The sequence below is a fragment of the Leuciscus leuciscus genome, assembly GCF_965113295.1.
Source record: "Leuciscus leuciscus genome assembly, chromosome: 9".
Taxonomy (NCBI): Eukaryota; Metazoa; Chordata; class Actinopteri; order Cypriniformes; family Leuciscidae; genus Leuciscus; species Leuciscus leuciscus.
Genome location: NC_138733.1, coordinates 12,270,371 through 12,290,320, shown reverse-complemented (window position 1 = coordinate 12,290,320; position 19,950 = coordinate 12,270,371). Strand labels below are relative to the sequence as shown.

At 37.6% G+C, this 19,950-nt stretch overlaps 1 protein-coding gene across 1 annotated transcript in view; it reads right to left on the bottom strand.

Moving 5' to 3' along the window:
* Window positions 1-19,950, bottom strand: part of LOC309507059 (uncharacterized protein) — a 275,228-nt gene that overhangs the window by 82,862 nt on the left and 172,416 nt on the right. Inside the window, exons 22-25 of the mRNA XM_082181150.1 lie at window positions 11,669-11,839; window positions 9,721-9,891; window positions 7,632-7,802; window positions 6,793-6,963 (exon numbers count right to left, since the gene is read on the bottom strand). Coding sequence (XP_082037276.1) covers window positions 6,793-6,963; window positions 7,632-7,802; window positions 9,721-9,891; window positions 11,669-11,839 — 684 coding nt within the window. The remainder of the gene's footprint in view (window positions 1-6,792; window positions 6,964-7,631; window positions 7,803-9,720; window positions 9,892-11,668; window positions 11,840-19,950) is intronic.

The window sequence follows — 19,950 nt, the reverse complement described above, 5'->3', positions numbered from 1 at the left end:
CCACACACATGACAGTGTGATCGCTGTTTGTCTATGTGTCTTCAGTCTCTGTAGCGGCTCCTTATTCACCATCAGCTGATCCTGAGGAAACTGGACTGACGTCTAAATACTGAGAGTCCTACAATAAAATACACAGACAGTCACATATGAGTATGAGACATTACTGCTGTCACATCACATCTGGAGATCATTTCAGGAAAAACACAGCCAGAGATATTAGTATATTCACATTACAGCCAGAGATATGAATGAAAAAACTGCTAATAGATTAATAACAGTAAATAACTCTAACTTTATCACATACTTACTTACACACACACACACACACACACACACACACACACACACACACACACACCATGTTTACATCCAACCAAATCATCCGTTAGTAATCAGATTGACGGCACGGACTGAAAAGCCTTCCTGAACCTTATTCGAATGAGCTTGATCGGAATGAAATCTCGATCGGATTTGGTTTATTCTTTTGGTTTATTCTTTTTCTAATCAGATCGAGAAGATAAACACTTGATCAGACTGAAAACCAAAACTGGAAAGTGCTGTGCATGTGCAATGACGTAGAAATGGCGTAATAATAAGAGCTGTTGTAGTTGTTGAATGAAGTGTCATGAATGACCAACACAATCTCACGGCTATTCGTACATTTTCGTGTCATTCAAAAATTCTCCTTCCATTCATAATCTGTGAAGTGGAGCAGGACATCATCCCACCAGTCCTTCTCTCATACTCTCATCCACAGGCTGTTTTGAGTGCAGGTACAGGTGTTTTTACTACGTGATAAATATAAGCAGCACGACACAGCAGTTCATATGTTTGTCTCCTATTAGGACCTGACCCGTAATATATTTAGGGGCCAAGCACCGAAGGTGCGGAGGCACCTATTGTATCTGTTCCCGTTCTTATTAGGGGCCAAGCACTGAAGGTGCGGAGGTACAATATGTATCTGTTCCCGTTCTTATTATTATTCTTCCGACTGGGAATCTATGGCAGCCCATAGAACCGATTGCGGGAAAGTTGTAATGGTTTGACATTCTGATAGAGGACAGTCCCAACATTAAATACACCAGTTTTGGTGTGTCTAAGTCATTCCCTCTAGCGCCACCACCTGTCCAAAGTTTCACTTTTATTTTGCTAATAACTTTTTAACCGTAAGGCCAATCAACAACATTATTTTTTCCTCTGATTCCTGAGCTCATGACGATTCGATTGCACCCTATGACTTCATTTTCCGTCATAAAAATCTGGCCGTCATTTTGAATTTTCCAAAAAAGCTACTTTTTCGAACTCGTCCTAGACGGTTTGTTCGATTTGCACGAAAATTGAACCAGATCATCTACAGACCATGCAGACAAAAATGTATGGAATTCAAGTTGATTCGCTTAACCGTTTTCGAAAAACCCACGAACAGATTTTACGTAGCTCTTGCGAAAACAGACATAAGGCTGTCTCTCCGCAACGCTTTATCGGATTCAGACCAAACTTGGTACATGTCATCACAAGCATGACCTGAGGCTACATGCTGCGTTTCGGCGCAACGCCACCTACTGGTCCGGAGATATGAAAAATGGCTATTTTTGCTTATAACTTCTGAACAGTTTGTCCAAAAATCATAAAATTGGTCTTGTTAGATTCAGGGCAACATGCCGAGTCGACTGATATCCAATTTTACCATATCGGCCATTTTGACTGTCGGCCATTTTGAATTTTGTGTTAAAATGCTGTATTTTAAGAACGCATGAACAGATTGTTACGAAACTTGGTATGGGTCATCAGCACAATGTCCTGAAGGAGCATGATAAGTTTCGAAACAGCGACACCTAGTGGTGAATTTTTTTTTCAAATGCTTATAACTTTGGGTGTGGTCGACTTATTTTCATGAGACTCATCTAATTAGACTCCTGAAACCTTGCCGAGTCCTACGATACCAAACATGCTAGGTTTTGCCTTACGGTTTGTGTAGCGTTGTGATTTAGCGCTTAAAAAACATTTGGCTATATCTTCGAAACCGCTAGTCCGATTGAGACGAAACCACCATCAGAAGTTTGGAAACATAGGTCGATAGCTAGACATGTGCCGGTATTCGGTAATGCAATAAATCGCGGTAATGAATATGCACGATATTGATATCGCGGGCACTTCAAAATACCGTGAAAAATAATAGATCCGAATTTAGATTTTTAGAAGGCGCGTTAGCTTATTTTCCATCAACCGCTTAAACAAACACTGCGTATATGCTGCGCGATTCGAGCGCCAAACACGTGCGCATGCACTCTGATGTAAACAATCCTCCACATGCTTAAGCATGCGCGCACAGTGCACTGTCTAGTCTAATGTAAACAGTCCTAGCATGATGGAGAAGCAGCATGGCGGAAAGAGGAACGCCGCCGACGATTTATCCATATACAGTCTATGGATTTATCCCGCTTCTAAAAGCAGGGCTGCCAACTCGACGCATTCAGCGAGAGACGCGCGCCTTTCTCACGCAGAGAAAAATCGCGGAGTAAAGAGGACACGGAGACCGACAGATAAGACAGAGCAGGTTACTTTGATATGAAACAAATTCTCATCTCTCAGATTCTGTCCATTTTATTACGAAATTCAGACATTAAATACTGTTTTGTCGCTTGTAAATGTGACGTGACATGACAGATCACTGTAGTGCCTCAGTTCCAGTAAACATTTACCTCAGGAAAGCCATTTAACGACCAGCAGGTTAGTTGACTAAAACAAATAGTATTTTGCTGAGTATGTGCACTTTATTATATTTTATCACTTGTGTCATCATAACATTAATGAAAACCACATTATATTTGATTTAATTCGTTATTTTTTAACCTTTAATAATACCAGCTGATAGGGCTCTCTGTATGGTAGGCTACTTAAAGCATTATGTGAGATTTATAATTTTTTTCATGAGAAAAAAATAACATGTGGGCTATCTACTGTTACCTTCCTAATATTTATCCAAAATTAGTCAATATTGAATCAAGATTGAAATCACTTAAGTTTTGAATTGAAATCATGAAAATTGTGTTAAGCAATAATACAAGCAGCCTTCAGTCATTGTACCATGTAAACATTGTAACATGTTGTCACTAAACTTAATAAAATTCTGTTTAGTTACCAAATGTTTTGACAATCACAATTACACCTATTGTGATGCAAGTTTTTTTATTCTGCATCCCCCCCAATCCATCCATTTATCTTGTGCAATTAAAATATTGTGATAATACCGTATACCGTGATAAAAGCTCAATCAATTAATCGCAGCATGAAAATGTGATACCGGCACATGCCTATCGATAGCCAAACACCAATGCCCAAATGCGAAAATATTGATAGTAAGGGGTAGTAAAATCCAATCAAAGTCATGTGTCAGTCATTTTTTATGTGTTTTTTCATATAAATGTCTATAACTCCGAAGTGAATTGAGATATTTTCAATCGACACACATATGTATGGGCTCACTCTGAGGACACATAAAAAAAATGGTGGGACTGAGCCTCTTGGTGGCGCTATAATAGAACAAAACATGAAATTCCCATTGACTTCAATACAGTTTTGTGAAATAAAATTCTATACTAAACAAATGCATTGGTGTAATTTTACGAAACTCTTAATGTGCCATCAGCACCATCCCCTGAAGTTACCGAGACAGCGCCACCTAGTGGTCAAAAGTTATAACAAAATTTACAAAACTGCTAATAACTTTTGAATAATTTGGCCTATTGTAATGCAACTGGTCTTAATAGATTCCTTGGGTCAAGCCGAGAACAGAGATACCAAGTTTTCCTTATTTGGCCTAACTTCCTGTCCGCCATCTTGATTTTCATTCAAAACCTACTTTTTCGAACTCCTCCTAGACCGTTTGTCCGATTTTCACCAAAATCGAATCGTATCATCTCCAGACCGTGCCGACTAAAAGTTATGGATTTGGTGTCGATAGACGAAACCTTTTTCGTATAGCGCAGCAGCAAAGTTGAGGCATGATGCTAAAAGCACTATTCAGGCTTTATCTCTGCAATGCCTTGACATATTGACACCAAACTTTGTATGTGTCATTGTCACTTCACTCTGACCACATCACATCAGTTTTGTAACTGCGCCACCTATTGGTCGAAAGTGATAATCCATTAAATCATATTTTTTATCACTGTTTATATGATTTTTCAGCCATTTCACCTAAAATCCTCTTTAAATGTCTTTAATTGCTCATTGTTGCAGTTGATCTGACACTTTCAGCCATGTCTTGTCGTCTTATTCTACTTGGCCCCGGAAATTACTGCTTGCAGCTATATTATTATTATTGAGTCTGCCGTTTAAAACAAACAAATCAACAAACAAAATAGCAAACAAACAATGTAGGAGAACAGTATGTGCAAACAGTGGGGAATATTCGTGCAGTGTGTGCATGTCAAAATCTCAATTCCGATTTGAAGCTTGTGATATATAAACGCACACATCAACACGATAATTTTATTTATCGTTCATGTAAACACTACGTTTGGATTCATCAATCGGAATTAATTAATTCCAATTGAAACAAAAGTTGTGCATGTAAACATGTAAGCAGAGCCGATCCTGACCTCTCTGGGGCCCTAAGCGAAATTCTGTAAAGGGGCCCTCCTACCTGACCCATGAAAAACATTTGCCATTGCTACACAACAGTCACACCTGACACCCCAGTAACTAATACTAATGAAAATGTAATTCTTGATATCAAAAATAGACATTGTTACTAGAAAAATACATTCTTAATATCAAGAATTCACATTTTAAATGTAATTATTGATATCAAAAATGCATCCTGTGAATGAATAAAAGCTAAAATGGCTTGTCATAGCACGTCACTGTGTTTTAAATGATAAAAGCAATACTTTATACTTGATGGTTATTATTTACTGAGGGATGTGCATCCATATTGACCAGTATGTCCAGCCAATCAACATTTTAAATGCAATATAGCCTATAAATCAATAGTCAATGTCAATATATTGCTTTCCATCTTGCTTTATTGCAGAGTTGTAACTAAACTGACTTGGAGTCTAGATAATCCTTGTCTTGTTTTAAAAGTATGTGTGCCTATAATGAGGAGTGCCATCACGCCCATATTGTAGCCTACTGGTCCCCACAGATGTTTTGCTGGAAAGTGCGCGTTTCATTTCGTGCACGCGCATATGAACGCATGTTAACACGCGACACGGTTATCTTTTCCGAGCTGCAGTTTATAAACAAACACCGTTGCCCTTAGTCGTTTATCAAACGTAAAAGTTGTATTTCACTCGCACTATTTTTTGTGTCAGGCACAAAGTCACAGAACACAGCCCTGGAAGTGTAAGCAAGACGCGGAAAGACCAAAATATGCACTGCCCAGAAAGACTAGAGATAGATGCACATCAACTTAACTTTACTGTTCTTTGCTGACTTTAAACTTGGAGAGGAGAGAAGAGAACACAAGTCTACCTGATTGCTGTTCCCGCAATTCACTCTCATGGTGTTTTTTTCTCTCTCTCTTTTCATGACCAGAAGGATAGTTCCCCTTAATTTTCTCATCGATATTGTAAACTTTGATTGACGCGCTTTGACACGAGGGGGAGGCGGGGCCTTGAGTAATTTGCGGGGCCCTACGCAACGTAGTGTAATGCGTAGTGTGCGTATTGGGCTGATCGGCTCTGCATGTAAGAGATGAAAATATTCATATAGACCTAGCCTATTCATAGATCATATTCACATCACAGAAATAAACTCTTATTAAAAAAGGTTTACAGAGACTAAAGTGGAGATGAATTATCTTATATTCTCCAGTTACACACATATGAGACCTGTCACTGAAATTGGGTCAATTTAAAGGCTTGAAATAAAAATATACTCACAGTAGTTTAGTTCCTTCAGTTTATAATGTGGATCATCCTTCAGATCAGAGAGCAACTTCACTCCTGAATCTCCTAGTTTATTCCCAGTCATATCCAGTAATCTCAGGTGTTCAGGGTTTGACCTCAGAGCTGAAGCCAGAGCAGCAAAACCTTCATCTGTGATGCCACAATAACTCAACCTGTAGAGAACAATGACACACTCTTCACTCTCAGTTCAGATCAGATCAGTTTAGCAGTGAATCCATTATTAAAGAGAAAGTTCAAACTTAAAGCACAAATTAATATGTTTGATGGATCATTAGACTGAGATCTAAAAGGTCACAAAACATCAACATATTTACTGCTCACCTGATCATCAAAAGTATAATTTAATCAGGAAAAATAATCTCTTATTTGCACTATATTAAATGTCTGTCTTGTGCAAAATCTGTTTTAATAAATGACACTATTCACTACATAGGTTAGTTTTAGTATGTTAATTAGATCTGTGTAGAGTATCAATTTGTGTGTGTGTGTGTGTGTGTGTGTGTGTGTGTGTGTGTGTGTGTGTGTGTGTGTGTGTGTGTGTGTGTGTGTGTTTAAAAAACATTTTTGAAAGTGTCAAAGCAGAAAGATGAACATAATTAACAGTAAGAATGAATCCAGCATGTTCTTCATTTCTCAGTTCTGACTGTGTTGAGCTCGAGTCTGTTTAAAGTCAAGAGTCTGACATGTTGATTTTGTTTGAAAGTGTGTATTTCAGTGTGACTCTCAGTCCTGCAGTTTCATGTTACTGAGGATCAGCTCATGTGTTCAGTCATTTACAGCTCAATAATCTGAACTCACAGCAGCAGAAAGAGGCTGAACACTTCAAATATACTTTACATTGTGATTCATGTGTGAGAGTCAAATATGATCTTACCTCAGTTCCTCCAGTTTACAGTGAGGATTCTGTAGTATATCAGACAGCAGATTCACTGATTCTCCTATTTTATTCCCAGACAGATCCAGATCTCTCAGGTGTTCAGGGTTTGATCTCAGAGCTGAAGTCAGAGCAGCACAACCTTCATCTGTGACGCCACAATCACTCAACCTGTAGAGAACAATGACACACTCTTCACTCTCAGTTCAGATCAGTTTAGCAGTGAATCCATTAAGAGAAAGTTCAAACTTAAAGGACAAATTAATATGTTTGATGGATCATTAGAATAAGATCTAAAATGTCACAAAACATGATCATATTTACTGCTCACCTGATCATCAAAAGTATGATACAATCAGGAAAAATAATCTCTTATTTGCACTATATATTAAATGTCTGTCTTGTGCAAAATCTGTTTTAATAAATTACACTAATCACTACATAGTTTAGTTTTACTATGGTACTTAGATCTGTGTGGAGTATCAATTTGTGTGTGTGTGTGTCTACACAAACATGTTTAAAAACATTTTAGAAAGTGTCAATGCAGAAAGATGAACATAATTAACAGTAAGAATGAATCCAGCATGTTCTTCATTTCTCAGTTCTGACTGTGTTGAGCTCGAGTCTGTTTAAAGTCAAAAGACTGAAATGTTGATTGTGTGTGAAAGTGTGTATTTCAGTGTGACTCTCAGTCCTGCAGTATCATGTTACTGAGGATCAGCTCATGTGTTCAATCATTTACAGCTCAATCAGCTGAACTCACAGCAGCAGAAAGAGGCTGAACACTTCAAATATACTTTACATTGTGATTCATGTGTGAGAGTCAAATATGATCTTACCACAGTTTCTCCAGTTTACAGTGAGGATTCTGTAGTACATCAGACAGAAGATTCACTGATTCTCCTATTTTATTCAATGACAGATCCAGATGTCTCAGGTGTTCAGGGTTTGATCTCAGAGCTGAAGTCAGAGCAGCAAAACCGTCATCTGTGACGCCACAATCCCTCAACCTGTAGAGAACAATGACACACTCTTCACTCTCAGTTCAGATCAGATCAGTTTAGCAGTGAATCCATTAAGAGAAAGTTCAAACTTAAAGCACAAATGAATGTATTTGATGGATCATTAGACAGATCTAAAATGTCACAAAACATGAACATAAAACATCTTAAGTATCAATCAATCAGGAAAAATAATCTCTTATTTGCACTATATTAAAAGTCAGTCTTATGCAAAATCTGCATTAATAAATGACACTATTCACTACATAGGCTAGTTTTACTGTTACTTAGATCTATGCAATATGAATGGAGTATCAATTAGTGTGTGTGTGTGTGTGTGTGTGTGTGTGTGTGTGTGTGTGTGTGTGTGTGTGTGTGTGTGTGTGTGTGTGTGTGTGTGTGTGTGTGTGTGTGTGTGTGTGTGTTTTATCCCGTTGGGGACTAAACCTGAATCCACACAGACTCATGGGGACTCGTGTCACTGTTGGACCTAAATTGAGGTACACAAGCTTATAAATCATACAGAATTCGTTTTTTTTGAAAATGTAGAAAGTTTTGTGGGATGGGTTCAGGAGTAGTGTTAGTGTAAGGGGAGAGAATACAGTTGGACAGTATAAAAACCATTACGTATATGGAGATTCCCCACAAAGATAGTGAACCAGACTGAGTGTGTGTGTGTGTTTTTACAAAATTAAAAACAATACTTTAGAAAGTGTCAATGCAGAAAGATGAACATAATTAACAGTAAGAATGAATCCAGCGTGTTCTTCATTTCTCAGTTCTGACTGTGTTGAGTTCGAGTCTATTTAAAGTCAAGAGACTGAAATGTTGATTGTGTGTGAAAGTGTGTATTTCAGTGTGACTCTCAGTCCTGCAGTTTCATGTTACTGAGGATCAGCTCATGTGTTCAATCATTTACAGCTCAATCAGCTGAACTCACAGCAGCAGAAAGAGGCTGAACACTTCAACTATACTTTACATTGTGATTCATGTGTGAGAGTCAAATATGATCTTACCACAGTATCTTCAGTTTACAGTGAGGATTCTGTAGTACATCAGACAGCAGATTCACTGATTTTCCTAGTTTATTTCCAGTCAGATCCAGATGTCTCAGGTGTTCAGGGTTTGATCTCAAAGCTGAAGTCAGAGCAGCACAACCTTCATCTGTGAGATCACAATAACACAACCTGTAGAGAACAATGACACACTCTTCACTCTCAGATCAGATCAGTTTAGCAGTGAATCCATTAAGAGAAAGTTCAAACTTAAAGGACAAATTAATATGTTTGATGGATCATTAGACTGAGATCCAAAATGTCACAAAACATGAACATAAAACATCTAAAGTATCATTCAATCAGGAAAAATAATCTCTTATTTGCACTATATTAAATGTCAGTCTTATGCAAAATCTGCTTTAATAAATTACACTATTGACTACATAGATTAGTTTTACTGAGATCTGTACTATGTAATCTGTATGGAGTATCAATTAGTGTATGTGTGTGTGTGTGTGTGTGTGTGTGTGTGTGTGTGTGTGTGTGTGTGTGTGTGTGTGTGTGTGTGTGTGTGTGTGTGTGTGTGTGATTTTATTTTACAAAATTTAAAAAAAAAAATTAGAAACTGTCAATACAGAAAGATGAACATAATTAACAGTAAGAATGAATCCAGCATGTTCTTCATCTCTCAGTTCTGACTGTGTTGAGCTCGAGTCTGTATAAAGTCAAGAGACTGAAATGTTGATTGTGTTTGAAAGTGTGTATTTCAGTGTGACTCTCAGTCCTGCAGTATCATGTTACTGAGGATCAGCTCATGTGTTCAATCATTTACAGCTCAATCAGCTGAACTCACAGCAGCAGAAAGAGGCTGAACACTTCAAATACACTTTACATTGTGATTCATGTGTGAGAGTCAAATATGATCTTACCTCAGTTTCTCCAGTTTACAGTGAGGATTCTGTAGTACATCAGACAGAAGATTCACTGATTCTCCTATTTTATTCCCAGACAGATCCAGATGTCTCAGGTGTTCAGGGTTTGATCTCAGAGCTGAAGTCAGAGCAGCACAACCTTCATCTGTGACGCCACAATCCCTCAACCTGTAGAGAACAATGACACACTCTTCACTCTCAGTTCAGATCAGATCAGTTTAGCAGTGAATCCATTAAGAGAAAGTTCAAACTTAAAGCACAAATGAATATGTTTGATGGATCATTAGACTGAGATCTAAAATGTCACAAAACATGAACATAAAACATCTTAAGTATCATTCAATCAGGAAAAATAATATCTTATTTGCACTATATTAGAAGTCAGTCTTGTGCAAAATCTGCTTTAATAAATGACACTATTCCACTGATTCTCAAACTGTGGTACGCAGAGAAATCACTGAATTAAATATAAATTTTACTGGTGGATGATGAAATGATGAAAAGTTCAACGAAACTTCTATCGTGACTTCAATCTGGCAAGAGGAGTGCGGATCAGTGTTGCGTTTCCCAAAAGCATTGTTGTTACCTATTTGTTCATGACCGACCCATCACTAATTGTTAGCCACCTTTGGTTTCCTGTAGCTCAAACAGTAGAGCGTTGGCGCTTACAATGCCAAGGTCATGGGTTCGATTCTCAGGGAAAGCAAGAACTGATAAGAATGTAAATATGTACCTTGAAATGCAATGTAAGTTACTTTGGATAAAAGCGTCTGCCAAATGCATAAATGTATTAATGTAATGTAAAGTGGTTGCAAGTTTCCCGAAACCATCGTTCCAATGAACATTCGCAAACAGCATCGCAAAGTTGTGTGGTTGGAACGACAGCTCTCGACCTGTGGCTAGAAGCAGAGTTTCTAGTTTTCATGCCATGTGGACTCAATAAATCCTTATCTTGAGCCAAATAAGCAATCTATTCAGTAAAATCTGTATCTTTTATTTAGAATTCATACAAATGTCATTTACGTCTTTTAGTTTGTCAAGAGATTTAAAGCATCGTTTTTTTATGTGTGCGCATGTGAGTACGTGCTCTAGTAGCCTACGTAAGAACGAGCCTATGATTGAATCTGGAAATAAAGCAAGATAACTGGGAAAAAAAGAGAAATAGTCCTCAGATGCCATGTCCGTAATTTATAGCAAAACATCTAGCATTAATTCAATCTCAAACAGATTTATTAAGTTATTACAAATTATGACTCAAACTACATCAAATTTGGATTTATTTGGAGTGGGAGAGAGGAAGAGCCCAGGCCGCAGTGTGTGTGGCAAAGTTCTTAGCAATGAATGCATGAAACCAATTTTAGGTACAGTACATTTTAATTTAATCATTATTTAAGTTTTTATTAACCTGTATGTAAGCAGCACAATGCAGTGTTAATGTTCAAGCTGTGTATTTACAATGTTTAAAGTGGCTAACATTAAAAAATGTCTTATTAGGAATAAACCTGCCTTGTTTTTGAGCTGTGCATAGCTGTAGCTGAATAGTTAGGCATACTACGCTACTGTATTTTAATATTGGTCATTATGGTGGTACTTGGAGAGCCAAATATTTTCTGAGGTGGTACTTGGTGTAAAAATGTTGAGAATGACTGCTCTTTTCACTACATAGGTTAGTTTTACTATGTTACTTACATCTGTACAATGTCATATGAATGGAGTATCAATTAGTGCGTGTGTGTGTGTGTGATTTCATTTTACATTTGATTGTGTTTGAAAGTGTGTATTTCAGTGTGACTCTCAGTCCTGCAGTATCATGTTACTGAGGATCAGCTCATGTGTTCAATCATTTACAGCTCAATCAGCTGAACTCACAGCAGCAGAAAGAGGCTGAACACTTCTAATATACTTTACATTGTGATTCATGTGTGAGAGTCAAATATGATCTTACCACAGTCTCTCCAGTTTACAGTGAGGATTCTGTAGTACATCAGACAGCAGATTCACTGATTCTCCTATTTTATTCCCAGACAGATCCAGTTCTCTCAGGTGTTCAGGGTTTGATCTCAGAGCTGAAGTCAGAGCAGCACAACCTTCATCTGTGACGCCACAATCCCTCAACCTGTAGAGATGAAAATCAAATAGCATAATTAAATTAAACACCATCAAATAGCTTTCCAAAAAAAATTAATTCCAATATTATTTAACAATGTCAAATTCTTATCCAAGGTTCATGGTCAAACGTTTTTATTTACAACATGTTTTTGCAACAGTGAGAAATGTAGCCAATCACAGACATGTTTGCTGATCTCTTGAATGCAATGGCCAATCAGAGGTGTTTCATTTAGTCAGAATCCACTCACTGTTTAAAACGCTGGGGTTTTTGTTCAGTGCTGATTTCTGCATGTTCGCGAATCCTCTCATTAACAAAAATACATGATGCTAGTAAGATTTTTTTATGCAGTGTAGACATCTTTATTTTTTATAATGGAACTTTGTGAGATTGGGAACTGAGATGAGTGACAGCTTTTAGCAGAGGTGGACGAAGTACACAACTTCCTTACTTGAGTGAAAGTACAGATACTACTGGTCAAATATTACTCCGTTACAAGTAAAAGTTGTAAAGACCTATTTTTACTTAAGTAAAAGTACAGAAGTACTCGTTTTTAAAAGTACTTAAGTATCAAAAGTAAAAAGTAAATGTCAATGCATTGTTTTATTATTGTTGCATTGTTGTGTGTAATACTTACAGTACCTTATGCCTCTGAATCTATGCCTGCACTTATATTAATATCACATTTATTTCTAGAACACAGTTCCAGTAGTGGGATTGAATGTGAGATTGAATAAGTGCTCTCAATAACGTCCACAATGGTTTCAGACACCCAAATGGCTGTTCCCTCAAATATTGCCCTATTTAAAGTTTTTTGGCTTTTAGTATGAATATGTTAGCCTTGCTGTTATCTATAAGCTAGTGTGCTCCAAAAAAGTGACAAAATTCGCATTTAGAAAACCAAACCCAACGTTGAAAATGAAAATCAGGTTTATGTCAGAATCCAATGTCAGATTGACGTTGATCTCCAACATTGGACAGACGTTGTATTGGGGTTGAAAATTTAAATCGGGTTGACGTCAGAAACCAACATCAGTCGGGTTCTGACGTCAACCCGACTTTTATTTTCAATCAATATCCAACGTCAATCTGACGTCGGGTTCTGATGTCAATCAGATGCAGGGTTCTGACGTCAACCCGACTTTCATTTTCAACCAAAAATCATCCATTGACTGATGTTACTTTCTACTCAAGGATCTGACAAAATTGTAGTGGAGTAAAAAGTACGATATTTGTCTTTCAAATGTAGTGAAGTTAAAGTAAAAAGTTTCCAGAAAAAATAATACTCAAGTAAAGTACAGATACTCAAAAGGTGTACTTAAGTACTGTACTCAAGTAAATGTACTTTGTTACTGTCCACCTCTGGCTTTTAGTTATTGTCAAGTGAGCGCTCTTTCTAGGCTATACATAATCCATTGAATGAAAGTTTTGTTTTTCTGCTGCTGAGAGGACCGATGGCCAATTACACGCTGCAAAACGGCATGTCAAAATAGATACGCACAATGTAAATGCAGACTAATAGATTAATAGAAAAATATTAATATCAATATCTTTTTGATATTCCATTCCAAATATTTGTAAAAGCAATGACTTGTAAATAATCTTAAATGTCTCATTGTACAATGCTATTCTTGTTATGGTGGAGCTGTTGCTACACATTACATCTGCACTAATTCAAATTTCAGATACTCAGTGATTTGATTCTTAATTGTCAATCTTTAGCAAAAGTTTTGGTAAACTTTAAGCTAAACATCAAGTATATGTTTAATTGTCTGATAGTAAAATTTAAATGTATGGCTCTGCTGTGTTAACCATACATCAAATGTTTTTAGGAGATTTGAGCTACTTGATAAATGAGCTGTTTCTCCAGTTGTTTGGTTGGTCTTTATTTATTGTATGTAATTTAATTAAAAAAAAATCTAATTTAAATTCCATCTTTATGTGCAAGAACATTTAATTATTTATTCATAAACAAATTTTCTGTTTGAATGTCTAAAGGAATTTTACATTGTCACGATTTGGGAAACACATCAAAATACTGACCACTGAACTACAACATCTGCAGCACTGAAGATTTATGAACTTTTATTTTCCTAATGTCTTAATGAACTGATTGTTCTGATTGATACATGTACTTACTGAACTGATCTGGATTCTTTTATCACAGGAAGCAGCTTCTGAAGAACCTTTAGTTTTTCAGTTTTATTTTCTCTTACAACAAAATCATTAATATCAAACTCATCCAGCTTCTCCTCTGATGTCAACAACACAAAGACTACAGCTGACCACTGAGATGAAGAGAGTTTGGCTTCCTTTATTCTTCCAGATTTCAGATACTGTTGTATTTCCTCCACTAGTGAATGATCACCCAGTTCATTCAGACAGTGGAACAGATTGATGGATTTCTCTGGAGAGTCAATGGTCCTGATCTTCTTCTTGATGTACTCAACTGTTTCCTCATTGCTGTCAGATCTGCTTCTTGTCTGTTTCATTAGTCTTTGTAGGAGAATCTGCTGAGACTCCACTGACAGACCCAGAAGGAACCGCAGGAAAAGGTCCAGATGTCCATTTTTACTCTGTAGAGCCTCATCCACAGCTCTCTGATGCAGCTCAGATAATGAAACATGTTCTGATGAATTGTGTTTAAACCAGTCCTTAAATTTAGACAACAAACTCTGTTTAGTGATTGAGTCAAACACATTTATGTTGTTGTTTGTACAGGAGAGATGCACATATAGAGCCGCTAGATGTTCCTGAACACTCAGATGAACAAAGCAGAAGACTTTCCCCTGATACCAGCCAAACTCCTCTCTGAAGATCTGAGTGCACAATCCTGAGTACACTGATGCTTCTGTCACATCAATGCCACACTCTCTCAGGTCTTCCTCATAGAAGACCACATTGCCTTTCACAAGCTGCTGAAAAGCCAGTTTCCCCAGTTTGAGGATCATGTCTTCATCTGTCACGTTCTTCTCATAGTCCTTCTCATGTTTGATGTTGGTCTGAAGGATCAGGAAGTGTGTGTACATTTGAGTGAGAGTCTTGGGAATCTCTCCTCTCTCTGCTTTGCTCAACATCTTCTCCAGAACAGTGGCTGAGATCCAGCAGAACACTGGGATGTGGCACATGATGTAGAGGCTCCTTGATGACTTCAGGTGTGTGATGATTGTATTGGCCAGACTCTGATCACTGACTCTCTTCCTGAAGTATTCCTCCTTCTGTGGATCATTGAAGCCTCGTACCTCTGTCACTCGATGGACACACTCAGAGGGGACGAGATCGGCTGCTGCTGGTCTGGAGGTGATCCAGATGAGAGCAGAGGGAAGCAGATTCCCCACAATGAGGTTCGTCAGCAGCACGTCCACTGAGGCTGATTCACTTACATCACACAACCTCACATCACTCTGAAAATCCAGAGACAGACGGCACTCGTCCAGACCATCAAAGATGAACATCCCTTTATATTTGTCACTGGATATTTCCATTTCTTTAGTTTCAGGGAAAAAGACATGGAGAAGATCTGAAAGACTGAGTGTTTTGTCCTTCATCAAATTGATCTCTCTGAAAGGAAGTGGAAATATGAGCTGGACGTCCTGATTCTCTTTCTCTTCAGCCCAGTCCAGGATGAACTTCTGCACAGAGACTGTTTTTCCAATGCCAGCGACTCCCTTTGTCAGCACAGTTCTGATGGGTTTGTCTTGTCCAGGTAAAGGTCTAAAGATGTCATTGCATTTGATCGGTGTGTCCTCTGTTGCTGCTCTCCTGGATTGTGTCTCAATCTGTCTCACCTCATGTTCATTACTGATCTCTCCACTCTCACTCTCTGTGATGTAGAGCTCTGTGTAGATCTCATTCAGGAGTGTTGGGTTTCCCTGCTGTGCTGTTCCCTCATACAGACACTCAAACTTCTTCATCAGATTTGATCTGAACATGTTGAGGACTTCATGGCTGTAAAAATAATACCACATTATTACATAAACTAATAAGTACAATGTCTTTTTTTTTATTCTGTATCATATCTTCACATTAAATCTTTTACAGGAATGTTATACCTGAGATCAGTCTGTGTATCTCCACTCAAATGTACTGAAGACTGTGCTTTTGACCTCTTCTGATGAACTGAACTATAATAAAGAAAGATTAAAGTGAATAATTTGAATTACTGAATTTAACAAATTACATATTAATTTATCAATAAAACAATCACTTTAAAGATAACTTTATGAATTTTTATTTACACTTTAATTTTTTTTTAATTGAAGTGCCGTAATCAGATAAAAATAAAAATAAAATAATCTTTGTACAACAAGAATTTCTCACATCACATAAAATACTACTGATACTATTCTGATTACATAAAATGCCATACTATAATCATATTTAATCAAAATGTTATACCTGAGATCAGTCTGTGTATCTCCACTCTTAAACTCTATAAAATGATCCATAGACCTGTCACTCCTCATAGACACACAGCTGGGCTCTGGTCCTGATCTCTTCTGATGAACTGAACTATAACAGATTGAGATTTAATTAATGCTTTGAATTACTGTAGTCAACAAATTACATATTAATTTATCAATAAAACAATCACTTTAAAGATAACTTTATGATTTTTTATTTACACTTAAAAAAAAAAAGTAAGTGCCGTAATCAGATAAAAATGAAAAAAAACTGTAAACTTTGTACAACAAGAATTTCTCACATCACATAAAACACTACTGATACTATTCTGATTACATAAAATGCCATACTATAATCATATTTAATCAAAATGTTATACCTGAGATCAGTCTGTGTATCTCCACTCTTAAACTCTATAAAATGATCCATAGACCTGTCACTCCTCATAGACACACAGCTGGGCTCTGGTCCTGATCTCTTCTGATGAACTGAACTATAACAGATAGAGATTTAATTAATGCTTTGAATTACTATATTAAAACATATATACATTTACCAATAACCAGTGACAGTGACCAAAGTGATATTAAAGATGGTAACGTCCATAAAAATGAATCGAGCCATGAGTTCATCCGTCAACTCTTCATTAACCGACAAGCTCTTTTATATCTGGCAGGAGAGAGGAGCATTTGAGTCACGCGTAGAACACGTAACTGCTTTTACCTGTCAACAGACAATGCCTCAAACAAGAAAAAGAAAAAAAACTTTTTAGAACAGCTCACTAATGGTAAATGGTAAATGGACTGCATTTATATAGCGCTTTCACAGACCCAATGGCCACCAAAGCGCTTTACAATATTGCCTCACATTCACCCATTCACTCACTCATTCATACACCGACGGCGGTGTCAGCCATGCAAGGCGATCCAGCTCGTCGGGAGCAGCTGGGGTTAGGTGTCTTGCTCAAGGACACCTCGACACTTGGTCAGGTGGAACCGGGGATTGAACCACCAACCTTCCGGTTTGTAGACAATCTACATGAACCACTGAGCCACTGCCGCCCCAGTGGATTGAGGGGAGTGAGGATCTCCAGACTGCAGGCTGCTTTAACTCCACAGAATGACAAATGTTTCGGAATGCAGCAGGAGACAACATACATGAAAACAGAGACTCTGTGATATGATACAGTACATCAACAAATGCACAGAGGTGCTGTCCAATTGGTCAATATAAAGTCATTTCCAAACCAGAAACCATGGGTCAATGGCGAGGTGTGTGCCAGGCTGAGAGCACGAAACCACAGCCTTGAACTTTAACTCTGGGGATCTGATTGCTTACAAGAAGTCCAGGTATGACCAACAAAAGGCTATCAGAACTGCCAAAACAGGACAGAGTGGAGTCAGATTATCACGGCTCTGACCCCCAACACATGTGGAGGACACTACAAAGGAAGGAAAAGCAGTGAAGTGCATTTGTCTGCCTCCTTACCGGACGAGCTCAACACATTCTACGCTAGCTTTGAGACAAAATACTGACCATGATACCAGCCCTCTGGCTCTAACCACACATGAAGTGAGCAGGACTTTTAGGAGAGTCAACGTCCTGATGACATACATGGACGTGTCCTGAGGGTTGTCCAGTTAGCATATGTCTTCACCAACATCTTCAACCTCTCTTTGAGTCTGACAGGGATCCCCACATACTTCAAGCAGACCATCTTCCATGTTTCCAAAAAACAACTGTCTCTTGTCTGAATGAATACTGCCCTATATCACTGACACCAGTCATCATAAAGTGCTGTGAGCGTATAGTCAAATCTCACATCTGCTCGGTACAGCCACTTATTTGTATTTATTGTTCTGCCTACAAAATAGCATGTCACTTTGTGTTTTAATTTGTGGTCCTGTTATTGTTACTGTAAGTCTGAGCCTCGTCACAAGCATTTCAATGCCCAGTTTTGCCAGTGTAAATTGTGCAATTGACAAATAAATGCCTCGTGACTCTTGACAGTAGCAGCTCCGGTGGAGAACAGTGACTGGATCTAAAACCTTCAGCTCATACTGCCGTCGACATACATTACCGAAACCAAACATAAAAACCAGCAACACACGTTAGACACACATTAGTGCAGCACAGAGCAGCTCTCTCACACTAAATGAAATGATAGACAGCAAGCAGTCCAGTCACATTCACACAGCAACAGTTTTCTGAGAATGTTTCAGAGAGTCCTGAAAATGTACGAGTGTGAGTTCGGGTATATTACAGTTGTCGCTCCCATAAATTAATCCCGTTGTCACAGTAAACTGTATTAAGGACCCAAACACAGAACTGACAACCGTGTTCTGTTCTGATGCTGTGTGAACGCGGCCATAGATGTGTCCCTATGTGTGAGCAACAATGTTAAAATATACAACAAAGATAACAATACCTAGAAAGAACATCATAATACCAAAACACCATAAAAATGTAAATCATATTTTCTAGAACTGTTATACCTGAGATCAGTCTGTGTATCTCCACTCTTAAACTCTATAAAATGATCCATAGACCTGTCACTCCTCATAGACACACAGCTGGGCTCTGGTTCTGATCTCTTCTGATGAACTGAACTATAACATAACAGATTTAATCCTTCATCATGATTATAATCACTTTCATATTAAGGTCTTAAAAAATATTTAAATAACACTTTAAGCAAAGACTGGTCTGAATGTTTTTAATAAAATTTAAATTTTTCACTTAACAAAAACATCATCTTGCCATCTGCCAAAGGTGATTTAATAGTGTTTATTCAAAGTACCTGCATCCTGGAGAAAAATGTTCATCTCTGGATGATTGTGTGTCATCCATGATGAAGCTGAACAGTTAAAACAGAATCTGATCTTCACCAATGACTCTGGATGGAAATGACAAAAAATAATAATAATAATTAAGCTGAACGGATCCTGGGAGTCAGAGAAACAAGATCATATCCGACGTTCACTCAACACATGTTAGCCGTTCACTATATATTAACACAAATGCTAAAATAAACCACATACAACACGTTCAATTGCGAAAAAATGAAAAATATCAAACACATATCGAAGTAATAGGTCATTCGGGGAAAATATGAATGCGGAAGTCACCTGTAAAGTGTCTCGAGACCTGAACACTCACCTTGATCAACATTTAATTAGCTATAGATACACAAAATCCACTTTTCTATTAAGTATCTACACGTGAATTAATGTCTTAGCTTTCATAATGGTTTCTATGATACTCCGCATTTAATCGATTCTGACTGTTTAAATGGCGAAACATTAACTCAAATAATTTACTTTCACTTTTTATTTTTTACGCGAAAAACAACGACGTCACGCTACGTGCGCATTCAAGTTTTGTACACATTTACCAAGTATATTGTTATGATACAGCATATCGCTTTTCAAGCGCGGCAAACTTACTTTTTGGTTCAATATTCGCTGTAAATTCGATTAGTGCGTAAAGGTGATCGGATCGATCCTCTCATAACAATACTGTAGTAGATATCGATCCGAAATGTATAGGTGTTTGTTTTTTTGTTTTTTTTTTACCAGTAAATTCTATTAATTTAGCACGAATTTCAGTGCGTAACATAAACTTATAAGCGGAAAAATAAGCGAATGTTACCGAATAATTGTGTAGGATAGAACTATTCTTCCTGCTCACCTGAACATACAAGACGAAACCAATCG